General features: G+C 31.3%; 1 protein-coding gene across 1 annotated transcript in view; it reads right to left on the bottom strand.

Annotated features, from left to right (window-relative positions):
• LOC137932384 (protein eva-1-like) overlaps positions 1-26,228 on the bottom strand; it is a 35,556-nt gene extending 9,328 nt beyond the window's left edge. The window contains exons 1-2 of the mRNA XM_068775989.1: positions 26,041-26,228; positions 18,419-18,653 (exon numbers count right to left, since the gene is read on the bottom strand). Of these exons, the coding sequence (XP_068632090.1) occupies positions 18,419-18,491 (73 nt within the window). The 5' untranslated portion in view covers positions 18,492-18,653; positions 26,041-26,228. The remainder of the gene's footprint in view (positions 1-18,418; positions 18,654-26,040) is intronic.
• Between the last annotated feature and the right edge of the window lie 1,618 nt (positions 26,229-27,846).

The raw sequence follows: 27,846 nt of genomic DNA, 5'->3' as shown, positions 1-27,846 counted from the left end.
CTATTATAAATGCCTATATTCGATATATCTAAACACATTTACAACTTAAATAAACAAAGTAGTAACGTATTTACTAATTTTTGCCTCATATTTATACATATGAACTGTTAAATATTCTCAGTGTTGAAACACAGACTTTCTCTTAGCGAGCAGTTACGTGTCGCAATCCATCACGCGGGCCCTGTGCGAATTAGAGGTTTCCACATATTATTCTTTTGATTTTTAATCCCAAGACACGTCTGTTTACTCGCGCTGTTTTTCATCTAAGTAAGCTTTTGCTGGTGTAAATTCACATGAAAAGCACTTGCCCGTTATTTAGCCAGCCCCCAACGATCTTCATTATTAGATCGTAAATAAAATTACTGATTGTTTTTCATTCGTAGTGCCCGTAGCATCTATTTCTTTTGCTACATAGTAGTACCGATGCATAAGCTATGTAAAAGAATTGAACTAATGAGCCGTGTACCGCAATGTCTGAAGACGAAGGTCTTTGATGAATCCGAGCCGTGGTCGCTTACCCGCTTGTTAGCCTCATAAGAAGGCTCAAGATCACACAGAAAGCAATGGAGAGGACTGTGCTCGGAGTTGCGCTGTGAGATCGAATGAGAAATGGGAAGATTCGCAAAAGAATCAAAGTACCCACGTAGCTTGAAGAATTGCCGGTCTGAAGTATGCCGCGTAATCCACGCCCTGCACGCTCAACCCAGTGGAAATTACAAATGCCAACGGCAGTAGTCTAGATAAAAAAAGGGGCAAGAAAGAACTGTCACTCGAGCCACTAGTGCGTTCAGATCTCTCAAAAGGTTGTTACGATGTTATTCGAGTATAAACGGTTTCTCCGAAATTGTGTTTTATTTGCTATAGTAACAAGGAGAGCCTCCGTATCGACTTGGATAACAATCGAAAATTGTTATGAAATCATAAAACATATGGTTACTTCGATATTATTTCTATCGTATTAAAAAGTAAAATGTTTAGATACAGATTCTATCGTATATACAACGTGAAAAGAATTTTCGTATAACTGAATATTTTTAGTGTATTTAACCATAAATATCAACTTAATTATTAAACAATTTATTGACCAATAAGATAGGAAAATATTTTTAATAATTATTTGAAACTGGTAAGAGAAGTAGTACAAAAATAATGATTTATTCTGGACATAACTTCTAATGTTTTTCGAACTTTTTATGTAAATAATCAGCAAAATCTGAATTGTAATATTATTTAATCTTTAAATCGGATAATATTGTACTGGGAATCGACAATAACAATAAACAATATATAAATGACAGTTACAACGCGTTAAACCGAATTTTGTATTAGTATCTTCTGGGAATTTGTTCCTAATTTAGACGACCCTTTCACGTTACACCTAGTTTTGGATAGCAGAGATCAAACATGATAAACATTTGTTCTATCTAACAAACACTTCTATTATTACACGAGTGACCTTACAAACCTTACTCTTATTCACAAAATAATATTGCAAATAACAATGTTTGTAAAATGACGTTTCTAATTATACAAAAACGTTAAACCTTCTCAACGAGATATTATCATTCTGTAGTGTACTTGATTAAGTTTTTTTTTTTTATTTATGGGTAAAGCGCTCGGAAACGACAACGCTAAACCCGAGCGCGCAGGCGAAATAAACGTAATTAGAAGTCTTAAAATATTCGTAGACTGCCGAGGTGTGACGTAGGAGGGTTATTCTTTAAAAGCGTCACTTACGAACAAAACAAGCTTTACATTGTTTCACTTCTTTTGACATTATTACAGCACTAGAAATAATATTTGAAATTCTTTATGTAAGATTCTTAATTGAGTAACTATTATATTTGATAGCAAATTAGATTTTTATCAATTTAAGATAATTAGTTAGGAATAAAACGATTGCTAAAAAAAGGTATCAATCGTTAAAATATGAGATATAAGAGAATACTTTTTCAACTAAATATTAAGTTAGTAGAATGGGCGAGTGTAGATAATTAATAATTGTTACATACGTATACGCACTTCAGAATCGTCAATTATTTTAAGATTATACATAGTAAGCACCCAACACCTCGGAAAATTGATCTACTAGAAGAAGAATAGAAATCTAGAAGAGCTAGCCTTTTTTTAAATGAAATTTGATGTTTAATATATACTCCCTATTATGATTCAAATGAACACACGCCAAAGTTTGTGTTAAAATTGAATACTATAATATGATTTGTTTAGTAATATACTATTAATTTTAGATTTAAAACTAAGAAACCGAAGGTCTAAGATATAATATCTTACAAGATGCAGAATTTTATTATATATGCTTGCACGTGGAGTATCTGTTCATCTTGTTGAAGACAAAATTCAGTCGTTCCGGGCTTACGTTTATTTCTTTCATTTTTGTATTTATCTTGTGTCTATCACTTTTTATGTAAGTATTTAAATTTTGGCGTATAAGTAATATATTATTAAATAGGTACTAAGAAACGAGTAGTGGTAGCTTAGCGGTAGAGGACTGAAACTTGTAATCCTAGATCGCGAGTTCGATTCAAGGTTAAATACAATCTTATATAGTTCACACTTTGTACGTTAATTAAATGGAATTTCTACTACTCGCAAACCATTTTCCAGGAGAAGGACAGCAGAGGCATCTGCGTAAATTTATACAACACTGCAATCCTCCTGTGAGGGAATACCCGTAGATATCTTTGGACTATGGTGATATATATGTCTTTGGACGAGGCCTATGCGTTGCATTTATGGGCTGAAACGCAATTGATAAGCAACCCACAGAATACTTCAAATAGTTTAAATCCACTATGAAAGCCTTTAAGTATTTCCCGCACTGCTAATTTTAAATCAATATATTATAATCATAGTATTTTTTCTTTATTGTTAAATCAATTAAGACAAAATACTATGCAAAAATAAATGAATCGAGCCGTTTTAACATCCATTGTCTTACTTATTTAATTGCATAATCGGGCGAGCTGAGCTTGTCTGCGATTGTTGAGAGATAGGTGTTCCACTGGAGTTTTTTATCTAATGTTAGTAGTTTCGCTAAAGTTCCTTGTTAATAAGCAATCCTTTTAATCATAAAATAAAAAAAAACATACTCAATCAAATCAAACAATCAAAAGGAAGCTTTATAAACATTAAATTGAAAGTAACTGAAGAAATATAGTGTTTTTTATATTTATACTATCGAATTGACATTGAAGGTGGTAGAGAGTGTTAGTCATAATTTTGTAAAAGAGCAAAAGGAAGCCAGTTTTTGTATGTAGTGGTATAAGGAGTTACAATAACATGCCTCCATGTTTATATCTTTACTTAAATTATTGAGTAAGCACGACTTATGTTTGTATTGAATGTTATTTGGCGTTTAACTGTCATGTTCGTTAGGTACTGATAGATATCTTTCAATGTCTCCAACGATGTTGTTGTGATGACACGTAATAGCGATACAAGATAGAAGGCTGTCTCGTATGTATTGTTCACACGGTAAGTTACCAGTTTGTTTTGAGCTATGGCTCGTGTCTATGCGAAAGTTAAATTAATATATAATTTTAGACACGAGATATTCCAATTTTATTTTAATATTAAAAATTTATTTTAATTTCATAATTAAAATGTCTAAATAATTAAATCTGTTTGAAAGTGTTTGCTATCATTTTAATGAAGCGTATAAATTCATGTGGAAATTGTAAATGATTAAAAACTCGGTCAATTTACTATACATGAGGTTTCCTTTTGGTTGTTTAGTTAAAACAAAATAACTAATATATCCCACTCCTTTGTTGAAACTATTATTATGCAATTATAATATCAAGATGTACTGGAAGTTTAGGATGTAGGTACAAGATGAAATTATATCAGCAAAAAGCTTTAAAGTTTACACTCCTTTTTGTAATCAGCTTGTATAAAGTGATCACTCCGAAACACTATTGGAATATAGTAGGCCAATAACTTCTGGCATTACAACGTCTGCAGGAACGTGTAGTAAACAACAATAATTTTAATATAGAGTAATCCTAATTTATGTATTATTATCATAACGGTATGTATTGTTTCTGAAATCATTAAACCCTTTAAAGCTTTTATATCTATAACCAATCTGCCTGTATATTGCACTGCGCCACTTTTGTTTACTAAAATTGTTTTATATGTGAAAACTATGTGGATGATGAGATGGTAGTTATTTTTAAACTATGTGAATTGTGTATTCTAAATTTTCACGAAAAAAAGTATTACTAATTTTAATACTAATACTAAAAGTTAATACTAATTTTTGTAATATCTTTCTATTCATAACAAATATTAATATCCAAATAATAAAAAAATTAACAGTCTGAGAACTGCTTATAGGTACAGATGTAAATTTATTAGCTATTAAAGCATCGATACAACCCAAATAAAAATGTAACGAACAGTATTAAAGTTTTAACTACCTGAAATATCCATCATATGCGCCGGGCCACACACTCGTTGGCCATATGTTGGCCGATAGTAAAAGCCCATGAGATAAAAATATTTACAACGAGCGACTGTTCAACGTACCCGCCGGTAATCCTCAAGAGCCAGTCACTTAAACAACGGGTCATTAAGGGGATGCCTTCTATTTATAGCCGCAGTATCCTCGTATTTCATACTCGACGAGAAGCGTAATAGGGCGCACGTGGCAGAGAGTCCCGCTTGGAACTTTAACGTTTGGTACAAAACTCTAAAATTCGATCACATTTTTTTTTTAATTTTCAACCGGATGAATTATTCATACATTGTAACTTCAGAATTTCTAATGATAATAAATATTTATGGTCACCAATGTGTTGCCTATGAAACGTGATCTCTCACTTTGGGACATTACCAAGCTCACAGTTATGGGAAAAGCTATGCTCGAAACTTGTCTAGGAGCTCGAATTAGCTGTGAGAAGATCCATACACGAACGAAAGTAACTGAGATAGCTCAGCAGATTGGCAAATTAGTGCCAAAAGGCATACCACATAGTACCCAGAACAGATGATCGTTGAGGCCTTTTGAAGTATAGACCATAATGTAGAAAGCGCAGAGTAGGATGCCGACCTCTTTAAGGTCAGAAGATACTGATACAGGTCGACTGATGTTATACATATATCGATTATGAATGGAAAAATTGTGCCATGTGTAAATGATCCAGTACAATATGTAACAAAAGCCTTAATCGAGACACAATAAATTAGAAATTGACTAAGAAAATGTAGTGTTTGTACGACAAATAGTACCGCTTGTATACTACTCTTTGATAGTAGAAATAGATTCCTTTGCAGTGCCCGATTAGACGATATCTGTACAACTACTATAATGTAGGTATAAAGATGAGATTAGAAGATTGATGTTTAAATTTAGAAATTTGCCACCGACAGGTTAGAGGTAGTTACTTTTAATAATTATTTAGCTCAAGAATACATCAAGTGATTAAGTATATTCTTGAGCTGAATAATTAAATTCCCATCCATTATAAATACATTAAAACATTTTGTTAAACATTTTGTTTACCATAACACGTTAACTTAGTTCTGTGATATTTGACTATGAATTTGAAATATAATATATAAGAACATTCGACGTTTGATAATTTTAATTTATTTAAAATCGTTAATCTGTATCTGTGTATTACAAAGATATTCGCATATACATTTGAAGATGTTTATATTGAAAGAAATATCAGTTTTTAAACTGCAGTTTAATAGATTTGCAGAACGATGACCGATGCCAAAGCTAATCAATTCTTCTCCTTTCATCAGCTGAAGGATGCCTATGGATCGATTACTGTAATTTTTTCCTAGAAATTTTAAATGAAATTTTCAAGAAACTGGTAAGAATGGAGAAAGACACATAAGGTGAATGTCCTTTATTATTTTGATAATAAGTCAAAAGTGACGGGCCATGGTGTTCCTTCTACGTTTTTCCAGCGCTTTTGTTGATATAAGTCATAGTTATCTGGAAAACAGTAATGTCAATATTGAAAAAAATCTTTAAAAAGTAAAAGAGAAAAGCCTTTTCTCTTATTCTTCTTTTTCTTTCTTATACTTTAAAGAAATAACACAATTTACATGTTATCTAATCCCATGAAAAACGTACACCATTTATAAAAATAAACTTGCACCACATAGCATCTGCTACACTGCGGTTAACACGCATCCTATTTAAAAGAAAACTCGCTCAAAATAATTAAATTCGAACCGAATGAGGACATAGTTAGCACACCATTAATCTTTGTCACCAAATTATGTAAGTTGTATTTTTAATGCGTTTATTTAAAGATTATTTCATTGTCACCTTACTACAGAGTTCACGTTAAAATAACCAAAATATTTGACAGAAATAAGCATTGCGGGCTTACAAAGCGGCTGATAAGATTATTTAATTTTATTTCAAAGTATCCTGTATATTTTATAACATAAGTGAAGACAGTTTTATAGTAAGCATTTTACATAAATCTTTAACAAATATGGAGCATAAAAAAGAATGAAATCTCACATATCTATTATAAGAAGTATCTAAATAAATTTCAAAGATAAAACTGACATTCATATTTTTAGTTTTGACATGTTCATTACTCGAATTCAGTATAACTTCCTTGGTAACTCAAACTCCCGAGCACACTAAACGTCTCGTAAATTTGAAAACCTCAAATTAAAATAGCGGTAGTAAATAAATTTTGTTACTAAAACAAAACAAAGTATCAAAGCCGCAACATAAGCAGTTTCATTTGATATAAAGTGAAAGAAAAAATTGTTTGGATAAGCGAACAATAAGCCCTTTTGAAGTCGACTTATATGGAACTAAATTATTTATGTTCCCAGGAATCACTCAAAGAGATCGTTTTACGGGCGTAGAGAGAAAAAAAGACTTGACAGCTACACGAGGGATGGCCCGGCATTAATGTCCAAGAATGTAAGACCCATACGTCCCATCAAAACATTTTTACGACCGCAACATACATAGTCAATAGTGAGATCCGTGTTCGTCGAATGATTTAAAACGAACCACTAACACGGAGTTTGTATACATTCGTATATTCTTGTTTTGTTTAACTTACTTTTAAAGCTACATCCGCATTTAGTACATTATATTTCAATATATAAATGTAGTTAATATTGCTATAACCATTTACAAGTTAGGCCGTACCAAAATAAGTGTCGTCGTGAAAAGCAATTTTTGACATTTTCTTTCCACAACAACATTTAAGTCTTTAAAATTACAGGTTAAAATTCATGATCTTTTACATGTCATAACTATACTTTCTTTTTTTACTTACAACAATTTACAAATTATTATTACCATTATATTGTTATTTTAAGGGAGTCAATGGTTTTATTTCTAGTTATAAAATAAATAAGTAATATTTGTAATTGTTGAATATCGTAATAGCTAGTGAAATTACAGACAAACTTTATTTTTATTCAAACAGATTTTTTTGAGAAAATAATGCATGCTACGTAATCTTTCAATATTGATACCTTTTTATATTAGCGTTGTTGCCAACGGTATAGTTATTCACAAACACTGAGACATAAACGATGGTTGTAAATTTAGAGACAGACTCCATCAACATCATCATTTCAGACATAAAACGTCCAGGGCTGGACATACAACTCCCTAGAGTCTTCCAATAGGAATGGTTGGAAGTGGTCTACATTCAGCGTCTTGTAAAGACCATAACACAGTCGTCTGTCCACTTAGTAGGGTTGTACTCTGTTGGTACTCTGGGCTGCACTTGCCGGTGCGTGGTCTCCAGTCTAGAGCATTAAAATCCCTATTGCCATTTGTTCTGCTAGCTATGTGCCCGGCCCACTGGCATTGCAACTTGCCAATTGGCTTGATTATAATAACAATCATTTAGTATTTAGTAAAAATATCTTGTCTGCGGTTCTGGAATCTATACTCATAAATGTTATACTCAATTTTATTTCAGTATCAAGCAGAAATGAAAATATCATTACAATGTAATGAATGAAATTGTAATATTCACGAAGTGCAAAAGGTAAAGAGTCTCACAGACCTCTATTTAGCTAAATCTCGAAATTAATGCTGTTCAATCTACAGAATACAGCTTCATTTTCCGCGCAAATCTTAGTGTAGTAGGATGTTTTACACAAATAATCAGAGATTTATGTAACTTATTATAGCAAATTTAAAACCCCTGTTAAACAAACATTGTTGAATTCACTGCAAATAAATTTCACAATGATTAGACAATATGTTAACTATATATACCTTAAGAAACGCGTTTTATTATTTCTGAATCAAATGAAATCAAAAGCACGTGTTTGAGATTCAACATTAAATTTTCATATAAATGTAATAAATATTAGACAGGATTTCGCGGTAATTTATTCCGCTAAGAATTAGTTCGGAATTTAAGTAGACATCAATTTAAAACTTTGTAACGAAAGCGGTGAACGGAATCAGCAAATATTATTTGTACATGTGATATTACTGCATCTGTTCACTTATTCGGACATTCGTAGTACATGTAGCAAGATGTCTTAACTAATTCGAAAATAGCAATCGATCGAGCCGTAACTCTACACCCTCAAGCACTCGATTAGAAATGCTAAACGCGTATCGGGTGACAACAATAGTTCCGCAAGCCCTCTCACAGTTGATCTAACTGTAGCCTAGTCACTCACAAAGCTTCCTCTTATGCAGTAAGACCTATAAACTAACGTGATGGACCTAACTAAGACATCCAAGAGGGTGCAGGACTCCAGCTATTAAAAATAAGCTATTAAGCAAAGAGGTTTACAGTAACGTTCTAACAGCTCGTATCCGGCGAAACCGTGAACAACAAGGAGAATTTGTCACAAAAAACATGTGTTCCCTACAATTATGGATACAGCAACAAAAAACCACTCAAAACGGTAATTCATAGTTATGTCAGTCACCCTTACAAAGTAGAAGGTTAATAGTGGTGCATCTAATATTAAACACAGTAAAAGTTACATTTCAATAAAAAGAAATATGTACTATAAAACCAAGCAAAGTTTACACTTTGAAAGTTCTTTAGACGTACTTATGCCTGCCTAGTCCTCTACTAAGCCGAGATATCACTGAATTTAATTAATTTATATTTGTAGTTGAAGAATTAAAATCCAATTAACCAATCGAAGGTATTCTTTTAAACGCAACTTATAATACTAGTTCAGAAGTCAAGGATTTACTTTTGTATCGATGTTTATAAAAATAAATATTTTTCTATAGTTATTGTTAAAGAATCATTTGAGTCGAGCGAGGCTAAGCAGGCGAACAATAACGATTCAATGCATTTACATACGTAGAGATAGTGACAATACGGACATGAAATTGGAGATTTTTTTTAATTGATGTGCCAGTGGCTGTCAACCTTTTTCAAATGACACAAGCTTTAAAAAATTTTTACGCTTGGTGTTTTATGAATACTCAATGGAATATAAGGCATGGAAAGTAATAATACTAGTTATACAAAAATAAGTTAACACATTTGTTCATAACCAGGACTATTATTTGAGACTCAAATTTTCAAATATTTATTAAAAAATATATGAAAAACAAATTATTATTATTTTCTTCAATAAAATTTTACATTGTTAAGACAAAAATTTATGATCTTTTAATAAGATTTCTAGAAATACTGTAGTGGGTGAAAGAGTCACTTAGGCCCCACGGGCGCGGGGTTAGCATCCAATGAGATATAAAAACAAAAATTAATGAATATAAATACTTAAAGACTGATTAGTTAAAGGTGTGAAAAATTTAAAGAGGTGAATGAATAAATCATTACTCAGCTATTTACAATCATCTTTTATAATGTCCACCTCTATGATATATTATGTAATGCGGCTAGTCAATAAATTATAAATATGCAGTGACGGATAGTAAACAATAATTTATTTTTGGCGTTTCAGCCCATTGGCGGCCAGTGTAAGGCATAGAAATCTTCTAAAAATGTATATAGAGAAATATACCGTAATCACCACACTTGGCATGCGGGTTGTTGATCACAGTGTGGTATTATGGTACGCAGAGACCGCTGCTAGTCATTCTCTGGAAACTTGTTTGTGTGCAGTCGCAATTCCATACAATGAATGCATATTGTTCATTATGTAAATGTAATTGTATTCCGAGAATCGAATCCGCTACCTACGATCGCAAGTCTTATTCCATACCGATGAGATATCACTGCACGATTATTAATTTTTAAATGTAGTAAACCAAATTAAAAAAAAACCCTTTTGTATCATTACATTATTTTTTATTTCTGAAACCATTGATTTTTCACACATTAGCTACATATACATTCCTTTAAAGCTTATACAACTTGAACCAAACAGACTGTATATGTCGTTAGAAACGTTATTTATTTTGTATTATATATTCTTATAAAGAAAAGTCATGCATAGTCTTGAAATGCGGCGGCATTGTTTCTGAATGAGATCAGATAGAAGGAAAACTTTAGCCTAACCGCAAACGCTGAAGTTTTAATGCCGGAGCTTGTGAAGTTTGACAAACAAAAGATCTAGACAATACCATAGAATATTTTTTCATAGAGATTTGTTCTTATGTAAATTTTCCAATAATCTCGTAATTTCTCTGTGGTACACAATTGACAAAAAAGGAATCAAACTAAAACTTCACTGTACTTAAATTTATGTTATTTATTTCACTATGACTATTTTTTTAATACTTCCACTACATGTATTAAAGAAATTAATACGAAATTGGTTACGACTTTATATTTCTGTTGTTACTATAGGCAATCTTATCGCCAAAAGAGTGGATTTTTTTCATAAGTCCACATAAACTGTAAATGCTAGAAAATATTACGGAGCTCCCAGCTCCAATGGAATATAACCAGAAAAGTAGGCATGTGTGCACCTTCTAATATTTATTAAATAAAAACAATACACAAATAAATTAATACTTTTATAAAAATATAAACCCCCAAAAGTGTAATGAAAATATTAAAAGCAATTAGAAAAATTACTCATAATGATAATTTTTTACACATTTTTTTATGATACGTGCTTATCAGATCTTAAAGGGTGCAAAGTTTGGACAGTAAGTAAAGTGCCTTAGAGTTTTAGAATTTTAAAGATGAGTTAAATGTAAATATATTCCGTCATGATTTTTTTCATCAAACAATTACATCTCTACGTTTTTTAAGCATAATATGCAACGACTTATGTTACACTAACAGTTATGAATTTACATATTTGAAACGGTTCCTTATTGATCAGCAAAGCTTTCCACCACAATCAAGAGATACGTGCACACTCGTAACACTTATAACATTGAAAACTATGTATAAGGTTTATGTGTATACTTCTTCGTAACACATATTATACGCTTATTCGAATAAAGTAAAGCCATTGTCAAAACGAATAGCGTAACGTACACATTGTAACTAAGCGTAGCCGTAAAAATCCTAAAAGCGATTGTGTACGTGACACTTTGAAAAGGGGTCTGTGACAAAAGGAATTGATAAGGCAAAATAGCAGCTTTGTGGATACGTTTGGAAACTAAATATTTCTTCTTGGCTTTGCATTTGTTCGGAAACTTTTTTTCTGTAATATCAATATTATGACAATAAATACACAGAAAAATTAAATTTGGCTTTTTATTAAAAAAATTATACTTCAAACATAGACAAATTTCATTTAAAAAGAGCCACCATCGAGTTGCCGGTTCTTTTCAGTAGATCCGCACTCCGTGCCGGTGGTAGCTTACTCACAGTCTGACTGTATTGATCTTTTTTTAGGTATAATGTGAAAAATAATTGACGATTTAAAACTGCTTGTAAATAAACGCTCTTTACTTAAAAGATATATTTCAAATTTGAATTCAAATTTGGAAGAGTAAAAAAAATAAAAAAGCATGTTTGCTTTTACTGTACTTAGTAAGCAAAACTACAGTTACTTTTGTGACAACCGTGTTTTGTAACATCTTTGTCTCTATCTAATGTTTTATAAATCATAATTACAGTAATCAAATCGATCGATTGTCTCTTAAAGCTATGAACACTGATTTATATGCACGATAATTAAAAACAAGACTGTCGACCTGCTCAGCAGGTTTTAAGAGGCCTTCTTGGAATGCATTTGTTAACCTCCACCGACTAGATTCCTCTCCCTACCTGTCCAAATTTAAAAACTTCTACCAATGCTATTATAAAACTTCGGTCGAGGAACGAGATGGCATTGGCTCCTGACAGACTTAAACCCTTCAGTAGTTTAAATAAAGATTTCGCTGTTGATAGTTGAGAGAGATATCTCTCTCGCTCCTACCTCCATAGCTTTCGAAGTCATTATGAAATTTCGTAAAATAAAAAACCTGATACTTTTTGTTTAAAGCGCAATTGTGCAATATTTATCAAAATCCTTTTCCAAATTATAATAAAGCTAGAGAAGGCACCGAATTACAAGGACAGTACCATTCACGAGTATTCTTTTTTTTTTAAATAAAACTTTTCGTTCCAGGCTGATTTTTTATGAAGTAAAGAGAAAATTATGACAAACATATGGCAATAGATGTAGAAGGGAATTTTTAATATATAAAATATTTGGTATCCGGTCATATTTATGTTGGTTATACGATATACTTGTATATGTATACGAATGGATGAAATACATTTTAAACGTATATAATATAAAATATCATCCATTCGCTTTTGTTTTCACGAACTGTTTTAAACATCAATGAGAAATATCATGTTGATTCCATAACGGAAGCCACAACGCGGTACTGTATCGAAAATGAACTAATGTGCCTCGACACGCTAATTTCACCAAATATCACAATCAATATATTTATATACATGCCAATAAAATGCAGGGAGAATTATTTTAAGAGGAAAGTTTTACCTGGAAAATCCGTTTTAAAATAACCATTTAATAGTGTATCGTATTAAAACAGCTTAAACTGTAACCTGTTTAAAGATCTTTGGTTTCGATTCGAGTTGGAAGTCTACCAATCCGATGAAATAATAGCATGAACAAGCTGGTGCCAGGCTTCGCTACCTTCAAAGGGATCTGTGGTTATGCGGCCATCTTGAACCCACGGAATCTGCGAATACCATGAGGGCAACTGGAAAAGTCCTGTTAAGAAACCAAAATAAGATTACAGAAAATTGGTATATCTTCCAAGTACTTCACCGGCCTATATGTTGTGTTACATCCAATACAATTTTATTGCGAAGAAAAATCGTATCTATATCATTTAATTAAAAGATTTTTTTTTCTTTGTCCTAAAGACATACTTGATAAAATTTATCAGCGCTTACTTGATTCAATTAACTATAAATTAATTTTATTCATTTGTTTATAAATGGCACAGACACAACATCAAAGGTAAATCATTTTACGCAAAGAAATTTCTTCTACCAGCCCTTTTATTTTAAAAAAATACATATTGAAGCGTAAATTCATTGAATAATTTATAAATATACGTATTATTATTATGTAAACATACCTGCTTGTAAAACTTATTATAAACCTATTTCAAACAATTTTCTAATTTTAAATTGCAAAGAAATACCTATTAGGTTAATAAATAAATGAACAATTTTGGTACACCAACGCTTGTCAATGCAGGAATATTGGCGCCGTAATAAAACCTGATTAAATTAAAGCCAATAATAGACAGCGGCACCTATACAACAGCATAGTAATATTTTCATTTGATATACGAATCAAATACCTATGAACGTTATATCTTATACAGAAATTTAATATTAAATAGATAAGAATCTGCCAAAAAGCGCGAATGCGAACAAAAATTTGTATATATCTAGAGTCTACTGACACATTGACATACAGATTAAAAATATAAGTGTATTGGCAGCGTGTAACAGATTAAACAAATTTAGGATATTCTGATATGTGCCATTTTAATGAAAATCACCCGCCTAACAAAGTTATAAATTTTTATCATATTTTTAATTAGACTCCTGTGAATGAAAAATAAATAAAAGAGTATACGTTATTATAGAAATTAATGCATGTCGAGACTTAATAAAAATTGGGCGAGATCTTATAAATGTTAATGTTTAATTAATATATTATATTTATTTGTTTCAATTAACGATGTAAAAATTATTAATATGTTATGTTTTTGTACAAAATTAAAGGGCAATTTTTAAGATACTTTTAAATATAAAGCTTGCTTTAATTCTTTCATCTATGACGTGTATGACCACAAGCATTGACATGGTCTTTCGCAACTATGATACGATCATACATAGGTTGCTGGTTCCTTTATTTATATTAGTTTCTGCTTTCTATCATTCGTAGTGAACACTTATCGTCATAAGCTATCTGATGAGCTCAACTTGATACAAATTACATTTAATATGAGCTCCCTAATAATAACACTGTTCAAATTTATAAAACATCTCTGTATTAAGATATAAGCGAATATCCCAGCCACATAAGCCAAGGTTTTTAACCGCTTTCCCAAATGCTCTTAATACAAAACGTAGACAAAGTGTTTCTCAAGTTTAAAAACACCATTATTCAGCTTAAAAAATAATAATTTAAAAACCCTTTACATTATAGTTTAAAGGTTTGGTGTAATGAACTTTTGGCTGAGTTCATTATGAAAGCGAATATAATTGCGTACAAAGATATAAATAATATTGTAGTACCTCGAGAGAAAACTTGATTGTTTTAATAGCATTACAATGCTGACCTTTATTATTATTAGTAAGCACATATACAAGGGGCTATATATATTGATTGTGTATAGTTATATTTTTTATTTCATAAAAGTTTTCTCTTAGAGAGTCTCTTAAAGGAAGGGAGTGAATTCTCATGTTATAGATTGCACGAACAGTTAACTTTTGCGTTCGATTCTTGTAGGATACTTTGTATGAATCATATAATAATGTCTGCCCAGAAACAGTGAAACTCGCATAAAAACCGACAAACCCTGGTACCAAAAACTGGCACAAAACCCGTGTGGTTAATTACAGTTGCACCATTTTTTAGATGATGTTGGTTTTACAGTACCACTGTTGAACGAGGCAAGGCGAAAAAACATGTCCACTTTATGTGATTTGGAACGAACAAAATTAATTTCGCTTTGTGCAATTCAAGCGTCATTCGAGTGTACACCGCATTTTTACGCAAATGGAGATGGCAATCAGGGTGTGTGAATCGTCGATAGAAAAACAAAAGAAATCCGCAGATTGGCGCATATCGTCCCGCATTGTTAGATTCCGTGTTGCTACAATACAACCAATTTATAGATGCATGTTTTGTGAAACTTTATTGTTTGAAGAATTCCTTTGTTCGTATTTTGAAATCGAATGAAAAATTTATAATAAAAATATCACACAACAAATTGATGTATATGAAAAATAAAAAGAATATTTTACAGACGTAAACATCGGCATGTTGTATAATAGTCCAGACAAAGGTATCTCTGGCAATAACAATTATTAGGTAAAAAATTATTATTTATTCATATCACAAAAAATTAGTAAAAAAGAAGGCAATAAGTATTGTATAACGGAAATCGTATAAAGATTAATTATGCGGATATGGCCACATACTAAACAAATGACACAAAAAATTAAAAAAAATTGGTTACTCAAAGTGAACATTTTCCATTTTTATTAAAGCGACGTAAACGCGTCTAGAAATATTATAAATGATAAAAGAAACAAAGGCAAAACTATACTGGCAAAGTTATATTTAATTAGTTTATTTATATAGTAAACAAATGAAATGCTGGCTTAATAGCTATTTACGTTAATGTTCATTGAACCAAACTTAGTTATGTAATAACATACGTATCGATTCCGGTTATAAAACAAAAAACTTTTAAATTAACTCAATATAAGTATTAATTCTTTACGAAAGAAACAAACATCGAAAGAAACATGTTAAACAAAGAAGAAAAAATACATTGTATGTTAAAAATATTAAGAAACATTTCCCTAGACATGTACATTAAAAGAAATCAAATATAAAAGTCACATTCCTTAATAACATAACAGTAGTCTTTGAGAGTTTATACTATAGTATAGTGTCATTCAAAGCCACTCCTATCATTTGAAAAATATGTCGAGATATAAATTCTGAGAAAAACATAACGTAACAATTTCATTGTTATTAATTTATATTAAATTTTATGTTAGATATATAATATAATTAAAAATAAAACATTTTAACATCCGTTATTGAACATGAAATCGAGTTGAAATAATAAAAAGAATCGTCGGATACTTTATCAATTGTAGCACGTCGGAATAATCAAATGATATACAGGATTACGTGGTCAGTCGGATAAATTCAGTCCATTATTTCAGCGAATGTGGTTAGCACAAAGCAGAATATCCGTGCTGGGTGTCACGTACAAGATTTTCGGTTAACGTTTAAACAGAGTTGATATTTGTTTTGTGGGTGTACGGACATAGATAAAGACAGTACATAGATTAAACATGGCTTAAATTTTGATTTATAGGATGTAGTCTTAAGTGTTTTTTATTACCATGCTCAAAATAGGTCAACAAACCATAGACAGGGGGATCGGAATATCTCTATGAGATTGAATCAGGAATGAAGAGATTCTAAGACGAACGAAGGTAACTTACTTGGATCAACAGAGTAACAAGTTGAGATATGAATGTTCTGTTCACATAGAAGACAAAGCAACAGATGTCCGCTGAAGTCTTATAATAGATAAACCTTGATAACATCGTCGAAAAATACAGAATGCAAGCCGCTTACAAGTGTTCATATATTGTAAATATTCAGGGAGGCTTTGAATGTCTTACAGCTGGAATGAATATGATGATTCCTCAGCGTAATATAGTACCTATAACAAAGTAATTATTTTACCTATTTATTTGAATTACTGGTAACAAAGCTGAGCGAATCACAGCTTAGAAGAACCAAAAGATCGATTACGACTTGTCATTGCTTCGATTTTTGACGTTTTCAAAATCATTTTTACTAAAAAATAAATCGTAATAATTAATTTATTAAAAAATAAATACTACTACTACTTTCGTCGTTTAAGCCCATAGATGACTACTGCAAAGCCATAATTGTCACTCTAGGCAGGCAGATTGGCGATCACGGTGGGGTAATCAGTGACAATCTTATATAATTACACACAAAGTGTGAATTATATAAAATAGTATCCTGGAAATCGAATCCGCAGTCTACGATTTCAAGTTTCAGTCTTCAACCGCTTAGCAACCATTACTCCTATGATACCATTTTATTAGAAAAAAAAAAAACATTTGAACATTTTTATCTTAAATAGACTAACGATAATCCATTCAAGAACGTCACTATAAGATGTTTGAACGCTTAGTTACCGTACATATAGTATGACATTAAAATTTTGCGTATTTTTACTTCTATACCAAAAATAGTTATCTCTTTGGAGGTTTTTTATATCTTTTATATTGACTTTATCATTGACTATATACACTTAGAATTACATCCTGTATACAAAGTACTACGAAGCTGTTTTCAAGAATCTGTTACGATCGCCTGAGTGAAGAGTCGTTGCGATTAAGTACGTAAATGCGAGATAACCTTTTTGAGCACGATTTCTCTTGTTATAGGGTAATTAAAAGTATATATGATCCGATAAGAACACCATTAACCAATATATATATTTAGAACCTAAGAAATTAATTAGTATAGTGAGTTTAAAAAAATTAACTAAGCCTGCATTAAAGAAAATTTACTAATTGATAAAGACGGTTCAAAGCGAATTATAGCTGTATTCTTTAATTTTTAAATCTCTACGTTTAACCCTACAAATTTAATTCACATTTAAAACGGACGTCTGACTTGAACCGAATGAAATTCTGTAACCTTACGCTTTTACAAAACAGCTAGAATACCGAGATAAAACCCGATGTTTTGTGAGCCACGGAGACGAATCTTAAAAACGAATAATGATTTCGTTCGCGAGTTTATTCGTATGTACTAGTATATAAAGTTTTTCTAAAGATATTAATAAAATGTGAACCCAGCTCCAATCAACTATTTTTTATTATTTATATTTATTTATTTGGTAAATTAAACTTAATATATTTCAAATTATTAAATCATATTTTATTTTTATTTTATATCATTCTTTAATATAATATTAATAATATTGATTGTAAAAATGAAGAGTAATTATTAAGAATAATTTTTAAACACAGTATCAGCGTTTTTATAATAAAACGTTATGATGGTACCTCTAGATGCTGGAAGGACGAACTTGACTTTCTTCTAAAGGACACGTAAGTACATGTACAAGATATAAAGAGCTCTTGGAAGAGAAAGGAAGCTTTTGTACATCAATGCGAGGCATTAAATTTATAATATTAACAAAACAGATTTATTTAAACAAAATATTATACCCTTACTGTATACATTATTTTGTACAACTTACCCAAATTGTCGGCTTTATGTAACGGGATAGCTGCAACCCATAACGTGAACAGAAATCCTATTTTGTGCTCCATTTCGACTTAGTTAACACACTGGCACATAACACTATTGTTCACGCTCACTTCGAAGTGCAAATTGTTCATCAAATCTTCATGTTGCGATGACTGTTAATTCAGTTCTATTCAGCTATAAAGTTCACATGAATGAACAAAACACTTCGGCGTTCACAGGATAAACTATAAGAAAACATTTAAATAAACGACCTTTAAATTTGTACAATATTAATTATTTTTGGGTTTAAAAAATTTCTAATATACACTTTATTCATCGTCCATATATGAAATATGGTTTATAATTAGCGAAAACAATTTAAATAAAAAATAGTTTACAGCATGGTGGTCTAATTTGATTACAGCAACCAATTAGCCCTCACGGCCCCTTTTGGGCACTTTTGAATCGAATTACTAAAACTCTATTAAGTGGTATCTCAAAGCTAGACTCTCATTTCTTTACCCATGCGCCCATGGAGTTTCAACCTTTGCAACCTATGAGCTTGGCGCCACCTAATCCGGTAGAATATCCGAACGAGTTGTAGCCTCTTTCTTATAATGATAAAAATAAATGCACTGAGTTAATATAAATGCACATAAATCTATTTATCATGCAATCAAACTGTTATCTAAGTAAGATACACAGTCATGAAATACATATTGCACTTATCGATTGACGTCTATTACATTATAAATAAATGCGGTAGACCGTCAAAAAACAATCTATCTCTGCAAATCGGATGTAGCGCAGAATTTGTATTTCAAATGGTCCGAAAAGTAAATTTGTTTATTTTACAAAGTTAGAAAAATAGAATTGGTATTTTATCTCTTTTTCGTTTGTTAGGTTAGGTTCTGTTCCATTTGAATTCGCAGTCGTTCAGGATGAGGGCCAAGAACTCCCACTAGATGGTGGTAGGCCATCGATGCTGTCTTGAAACGTCGTAATATCAACACGGGTATTTTATTATGTAGAGTGAACAACGCATACGACGGGCTATCTAGAATAGTATAATGCGATGTGCTGTAGGAAGTATAAATTTTTTTCTAATGGACCGAAAATGGTTATAGTGCATGGGAATCCAACACAATCCTGTCTTTTCCCTAGAGGCAGTATTTACCATATAAGCACAAAAAAAAAGTTTAGGTGAGATTCTATTCTGTATGTTAATTTAAACTGTTCATTTTAATTGTCATTAACATTTCCAGTATTCAAAAGGATACTAAAAATAATATAGTAATGAAATACACTCCAGTCGAGAATGATACCTACTAATTTAAACAACACTTCTTAAAAATGATAGAATTTGACAAGCTTATGTTAATAATACGAGAAATTATAAAGTTCAATTGAAAAATATGATTGTAAGTATAAAGCTTAAAAATAAAATTGTAACTTTTATACAAAAATATAAATGTCCGCTTTGTTTTCATACAGAATAAAAACAGTCTAAATTTAGTTAAAATTTGATTGAAGTTCTCTGTTTTTCATAAAACACAATCGGCTATGCAAACAAGATTATGGTAATAGACGCAATAAAAAGAAACAATGGTGGTATTTGATCACCACAATTTGTTAATCCATGGGCATTACTCTTAAACAAATCAGCAAGGCGTTCAGGCATAATTACCTTAATTCTTGCAAGAAGTTGTAATGGAAAAATACGTCTGCCGTTTTATTCGGAGAAAAGAGAAAAATTGCGTCGATTTCCTTAAGGAAATGCTGATTTTTGTTTTCTCTGAATTAGAAATATTGAGATGGAGGGTAAAACGGTGCGTAAATTTAACGAAGGGAAGTAAATGGATCGTAACATCATTAGGTTTGTCATTATGGCGACAGAGCCTGACGTTTTCAGGTGACAAGGTAAATAAAATACCCGTCGCCTATCCACCTTTTACTTTACATTCATTACACGTTGCTGCTCCTCTTAATACGCTATTTTTATCATTTTTTATTCTCAATAAAACCAAACCGACGGCTGTTGAAACTTGGAGGTTGTGGAATGAAGACCACAGATCGCCAGATGTAGCGAAAGCCGTCAGCTCACAAGGAGGACATGGAGAAAGCATATGTTCAGCTATTGTCGTTCAGCGGCTGAAGTTATGTTGATGATTTTATTTACACAAAATAAACTAATAATATATAAATCAATAATTACAACTAACTTTCGTAATTCCATATATTTATACCAATTTACTGAAGTATAAAATATTACTAATTCTTTATTCTTATTCTATTTCACTAATTTTATTGTACTTATAAGTATTAAAATAAAAAGATAATGTCAACAGTTTTCAATAGATGAAATAATATTATAATTAAAGTAAGGGAAAATGGGGGGATTAAAAGATGCGTGGCAAAATTTTGTAATGTGGTTTTCCTCGAAAAACCACTCGCTGCAACTGTTGTATAAATCGGAAAGTAAATCATACTTTTAGAAGTAATAAATAAATACATTCGTATCCATAATAAATAACTTTTTGGCCAAACAACAATGTTGCAGGAAAAAACACATGTATGTATATTAAAATAAAATCTTGGATTATGGAAGTAGTGGGAGTTTAGTCCTTTTTTCTTCTCTATATTTTGGTTTCATATCATATATGAGGAAAGTATTTGAAAAATATGCTAATTAACTATGATAAAATTTTGCGATTTTCGATTGCTAACAAATAAACTATACTTTCACCCTTTTAAAACTTTTACACCTAATTACACCTAAATACACCTTTATTTATTTCCTATTAAAATGCTACAACTTAATAGTTTATGGTAGTACATTCTGCTGGAACAGATAGTAACCGATGATTTATTTTATTATGTAGTAATCCGAATTTGAAAAAAATCATTACTATCATTATGATATATATTATTTCTGGAAACATTGAATTTTGGAAAAAGTGTAATTTAAAGCTTTTACACTTTTAACCAATCAACCTGTACATGTTGATATAAATATTCTTAAAAAATGTAACCTATTTCAATATATAAATAATGATATAATGCATTGAAATAAATCTATTACGTCAAAATATGTTTGACACATTAAGTCACAAGTTGATGACGAGATTGCGTGCAGAGCAACAAATTTCAATAATATTTCGTTTCCTTATATTTGCATCCAACGACTACTTAAGAAATTCCATTTACGGAAAAGACCTCTACATTATTTCCATAATGTTGAAAGAATAGTGAATATAAATGTGTGTTGGGTCTTTTTACCTTAAAATATGAATAGATGTAAAAATAAATAAGATTTGAATGACTAAGTTACGTACATTTTTTCAAAAACATTTTTAAGATTCATGGTATTGAAATAAAAATAAAACCTCAAAAATCATCAAATAAAACTTATTTTATTTAATACAAATACAAAACGAACTTTACAGAAAGTAACCACGAGAATCAAAAGTATTTCTTCAATCCTGTACTATATACCATTAATTTACTTCTTTAAGTCATGATTTTTTCTTACTTTGTTTTTACGTCTGACCTGTTTAGAATAAAATGTGATATGCAACATCATTGGCAAAAATATAGTATTGTTCAATGGAATCAAGCGTTACCTTGCGGAAGTCCATCCTAACTAAGAAAAGGACCAATATTTAGCCACTTCCGCACATGCAGTGGTAGTCGTGCAACAATGTTCATCGCCCGCCAGCCCGCTGAAAAATGCGTATGCGGCAAACAATGCGAATTAAACAACTGCCATCGTCAAACCACTCAATACTATTCTATCTGAGGTATCTTCAGGAGTTATGTTACACCGATTAGTGCTCACTCTGTGTTTGGCACTTTGTTACACGACTACTCCTGCATGAATGTGGCTAAATATTGGTCCTTTTCTTCCTTAAAATATAATTAGTATTGGTCATATATAGTAAGAACGAACGTGTCCAAGATAACTACACTTTAAAACTTTGTTTTATTAGAAGTTGTTCGCCTGTCGTGTGTAAATAGAAAAAAAAACATATTTATTGTGATAAATTTATTCAGGGTGACTGAAAATGCGTTACAAGTAGATTCAAAACTTTTTGCTGAAAATTGAGCTATACATTCGCCCCTTTAAAGCTTTTATACCTAATGCTTTTCAAACCGTTTAGTACTATAAAAACGTTCCAAAAATACCAAAATTAACATAACGTTACAGCGAATCTTTGAAATATTCTAGGAAATATTGTAAAAACTGATTTATGTACGTACCTAAAATAACGATACGTGAAACTAAATATTTGAGGTATAACATCAAATAAAAATGTTTCAATATTTACAAATCATGTTCAAAAATTTCATAGCGCTTTTGTAGATTTCAATATAAGCATAATAAAGTATATATTTTTTTGTTTTAAATATCGAAAATAACCTAAAAATGTAAAAAATCAAATAAATAAGTCATAAATAAAATAAACTCGTAAAATACATTTATTTAAATTTTTTTTATCATTATGTATAACACATTTGTAATCAATAAAAGTATTGTGCACCTTTTAAAAAATTAATGGTTTTAGAACTAATACAGAACGTAATGATAGTAAAGTGAGAAAAAGCGCTTAAAAAAAGTAGAATAATTACGCATTCAAATTAAAAGTTGTTTACTAACTGACCCTGCAGACTTTGAACAGTCAAAAATACAAATTCTAGAGGGTCAGATAATCGGCCAATAGGTCTGTCGAATACCAATGGTAAAAAGAAATTCACCCACAGAAAACAGTGAAAGATGCCCACTACAAGACATGGCCTCGCCCAATGATATTAATGAGGGATGTATCATAATCCATGATTGGCGGGCGAGTTGGTGTTCGCAGTGTTGCTGCTTATCCTCTGTGATGGTGAGAAACGGCAATCCTATATAGTTAATGCACAAAGTACGAATTATATAAGATTTTATTTCGGGAATTGAACCAGTGACCTACGGTCTAAAGTATCAGTCCTCTACCTCTATACTCTGCCTTTCTAGATGGACGACGATTGTAAATACTATAAGATTTCTGCTGATAAATATGCTATGCATTCGCATATATATACCAGTCATTCTGTATATAATATGCTGTTATATATCTGCTGTTATATATCTGCTGGACACTGGTAATGGTCGGTCAAGATAAACTGTTCAATAATCATATTTCTTCAAGGTTTTGAAGTGTTTCGTGTTTTAATTATTATTGCGTAACAAACACAAAACAATGTACCTTAAACAGAAATTTATCATATTTATTCATCTATTTTCATGGATAAACGTACATTGGCTTAGTGAAATTATCCATCACTAAAACTTGAAATAACGAATTAATGTGATTAACGTAAAAAGTAACTACAATATAATTTATCACATAGGCAGAAATAACTTGTAATATAAAAAGAAATACTAAAGATTAAACAAAGAAACATGAGCTGTAAAGATTTCACTTAAAGAAAATTTACGCACTTTATAAAAGGTCTCAATTTGTCGCAGCCCTGATTTCAGTGGCAGCGTGTTTTAAAGCAAAAGTACTGAAAATAAAAGAATTAGTGACAAACAGTGGAACTGTCAAAGGGGCCAACTTATGAGAATTATTTTTTGTAATTGTAACCTAAGTATTTAAATTGAGATGTGAGATAAAAAAAAAATTATGTTTATATGCAAATCTAGCACCATTTTTTTTATTTCCGCGGAGGATTCATAGATTCTGTAGATTTGAGCGGGTAATGTGCAACTAAGTTGGAAGTTTCCCTCGGGAACCTCAACTCGGACCTAACGTTCGTAGTAATATCACCATAGCTTTAATATCAGAACCGTAACTGAACACATGATAATATATTTGAAGGTTCAAAGTAAAAAGAATACTGTTACTATGAACACGATTTTATTTAGAAGCGTATACAAATTTAAAATCTAATTATTTTTATTATATGTCAACGTATATGATATGCGGCGTTACCTATAAAGGAATACATAACAGAACATAACGAACACGGCAACTTATTATGTATTTTTAACCTATGTGTACTGCTGTATCTAAATAAATAAGCATGTTAGGAAATCCGACATGGCTCTGCAGATTAGCAAGTTGAAGTGGCAGGGACAGGCTATAGCGAGATCGGATAGCTGGTGAGGCTTGAGATCAGGGATCGGTAAGCTCAACTAGGGATATCTACTCACAAAATGCACAGGCCACCTTTTCAAGATGAAGAGGAAAACCCTGGATGCCCGCCCGTCCAATAGGAAGTCTAAGCGGGAGGCCTATGTGCAAAGGGCTCTACGTCCCGTGACTAAATAATGATAATTATTAGAAAAGGCTGGCACTCACAAAAACATAGTGCAGTTGTTTAGTTAGCCATTAGCAGATTATAAGTGAAATGAATTCAAATGTTTCGAATGCAATTATTTATGTTTGGACACAAGTTTAATTTAAAATTCTTTTTGTCATTTGTTTATATGATGTTATTGTTTAACGTGCTCTACATATTATCTTACTTCTATTTTTTCTATTTCTTATTGCTGGTTATTGACGTCCTTTTGGCATTGATAGTTCCCACGGCTTTAACGTAGATGGACGCAGTTAGTGTTAGTTAGGGCTCCCTTAGGAATCTCGGCTTGAGTCCAGAATGGTAGGCTGAGCTCTTCTTAAATCACTTGGGCAGAAGCGGCCTAGAACGTATTTAACATTCCGACTTAAGGGCGCCTATATATTTAAAGTTACTAAAACTTTACTTTTATAATTATTGGGGTTGCCGACTCCTGTAATTTACGAGCGGACATATTATTCTATTATTGATTCATTCTTCGATTCATGTTTCGATTTTAAACACATGCTGTTAACAACAGTTAATATCTAACTATTAATTCATTCATTAAAATGTAGGTCATTTATTATATAGCGACCATATTGTTTTTGTGGTCCAGCTGTTATCACACAAGTGACAAATCAGGGTGAATGAAAACTAAATCATCACGAACTTAATTTGGCATTGCAAGAGTAGTTTACTGTCTAATGATTACAGCGAACAATTTGGAAAATCACGTAATAAGACAATTATAAACAAAACGTCGAAATTAAAGCTACATAAAATATTTAAATGAAAATATTATCCACCTCAAATTATAAAATAAATTTTAATTACGAAATATATTTAAAAGTTATAAATAATGGAGAAGAAAATAATTACTACTTTTCAAAACTCTGGTTAAGTAAATTTGCATCAAAAAAACCAATTTCCAAAAAAATTAAGAAACAATTTGTACGTTCTCAAATAAAATGTATTCGAATGTAAAGCAAATGTAACCTAAGTCTATAAAAATTTAGTTTCTGTAAGTTTACATTTTATATGTTTCATTATTATTGTTATTAATTCGTTTTTCATTTTCACCCCGTGCCTAAAATGAGATTTTAATTTTTTTTCCATTTTTCCATCTATTGTTATGATGTTTTTTTTCCATCACAGTAATTTTCAAATTATCAAAATTGAATATTGTATCTACGTAAGCATATTCAAATTAATTTCTAAACGTTATTAACAAAATATTACAGACTTTACTACTGTTTTTATTATTATACTGAATTTTCCGTAAACCTCTAAAATATAATGTTTTTTTACCGCACATCAAGAAAGCCACAGCCAAAAAAAAATACAAATTAATTGAATGATCACGACACCCATAACAATATAGTTTTAATGTTTATAATCACATACACTTAAGTACGCGTTGAAAGTGCAAAGTCGCAACGAGATAAAAGAAGTCGATCGCGGTCGCTAGGATTTCACAGAGTCGATGTACACAACCATTCCCGTAGGAGGCGCGCGGGCGACTGTCGGGCACAGATATGTTTCAAAGAGCTCTCAGCAGATTTGTTGAGTCTGCCCAAACTGCGCAGCGAGATTATCGTGCAAGGCTGATGTTATTAGAATACATATATTTCGAAAATTTCAATTCACGACAATAAATCAACATTGTCTTTTTACTTTTATTTTGAAACCGTCCTATGACAAATGTGACTTTTACTCCAAAATACAAAAACTGAGTATCTGTTCATAGACATGATCTGTTAATAATTTATAGTACTATATAGTACAAACAGTAACGAATAAAGCGTTTTAGATCACAAATTGTTTTACTTATTACACTAATATAAATACATATTATAAAATTCGACGACTAATAAGTTTGCCGCGCTTTCCTAATGCGTAGTACTTCGGTTCATTAGCACTACACTAATTATAGTGTGCTGTAGTTTGGAAATATGTATTATTGTAAAGAAACCTCCCTCAACTTCTTTTACTGATGGATTTGCGTATAATGACCTCTAGTCGGCAAAATAAATATTTCTACCAAATTTCATCTCTCTAGCCTTACCGTTTCAAAGACACCGCGATGAGAAATATGAAATATCATATAAACATATCAAAAAGCCAACATAGATTTCTATAGTAGCTGTCATGAAAAAATAAAAAAAATATTTAAATTCAATTGAAATTTTATTCATCATAAAAATATTCGAAAAATTGATATAATAAACTAAAAAACAAAAGAAATAGGCCTTATCATCATTGACTGTACCGACATAAGAAAGAATCTTAGCTGTGGGTTCATTGCAAGCAATAAGAAATAAACTGAACAAGAAATTAAAGCTCTTGTTGATAATCCCAACTAAGAAATGTACAACGGTTCCACAACAACCTCTTTTGTCACACAGAATAACAAATGTTAAATTTACATAATATACGAATAAATACATTTATTAAAAATTAACGAATACGAAAATTAAAATCGAATTACGATTTTAACACACGGAGCGTGAAAATTTATTTGGGAGAATATTCAAGTGGTATTTTTCAGGATATGTATATTTGCCGATAGCCCGGATGCACTTACATGACCCGGGGAAATTAAATTTTCACTCGAAATGGACATTACTAGCGGAAATTAATTTTTTCATTCGGTCAAACAATTGCTTTTTCTGAAAAATTGATTCAGGTCGATTAAACATGGGAACGGTTTGGTTGGATGCATAACAATTAATTGTATAAATAGTAGCACTCCCTTTCCACGTCTCGAATGTTCGACAGAACGGTTTCCAATTAACTTTATTGCTAGTTTTATTTATCAGTTATTTTTTTATAGGTATAGATGACAGAAATTTTTCTAACCTTGGTTATAATGTTGACTGCGACTTGCATGTTATTATTGGCCTGTTAATGTTCTAAACCTTGGGATGCCTGTTGATTGAGACATATTTCAAGATACATTCTTCTACTTCTTTTTCATCTTTTCAGCTGATGAACGCCCACTGCGAGATGTAAGCCTCACTCGAAGATCGCCACGATGACCGGTCTTCCACTCCTTGCATCCAGGGTTTTACCGCAAAACCATGTTATAGGTCCACCTAGGTGGAGCCCTACGCA

This window comes from Battus philenor, unplaced genomic scaffold (genome assembly GCF_028537555.1).
Source record: "Battus philenor isolate CCGP_79_NKW_IND1 unplaced genomic scaffold, ilBatPhil1.0.hap1 SCAF_9, whole genome shotgun sequence".
In the NCBI taxonomy this organism is placed as follows: Eukaryota; Metazoa; Arthropoda; class Insecta; order Lepidoptera; family Papilionidae; genus Battus; species Battus philenor.
This window is presented reverse-complemented; position numbering and strand designations above follow the sequence as displayed.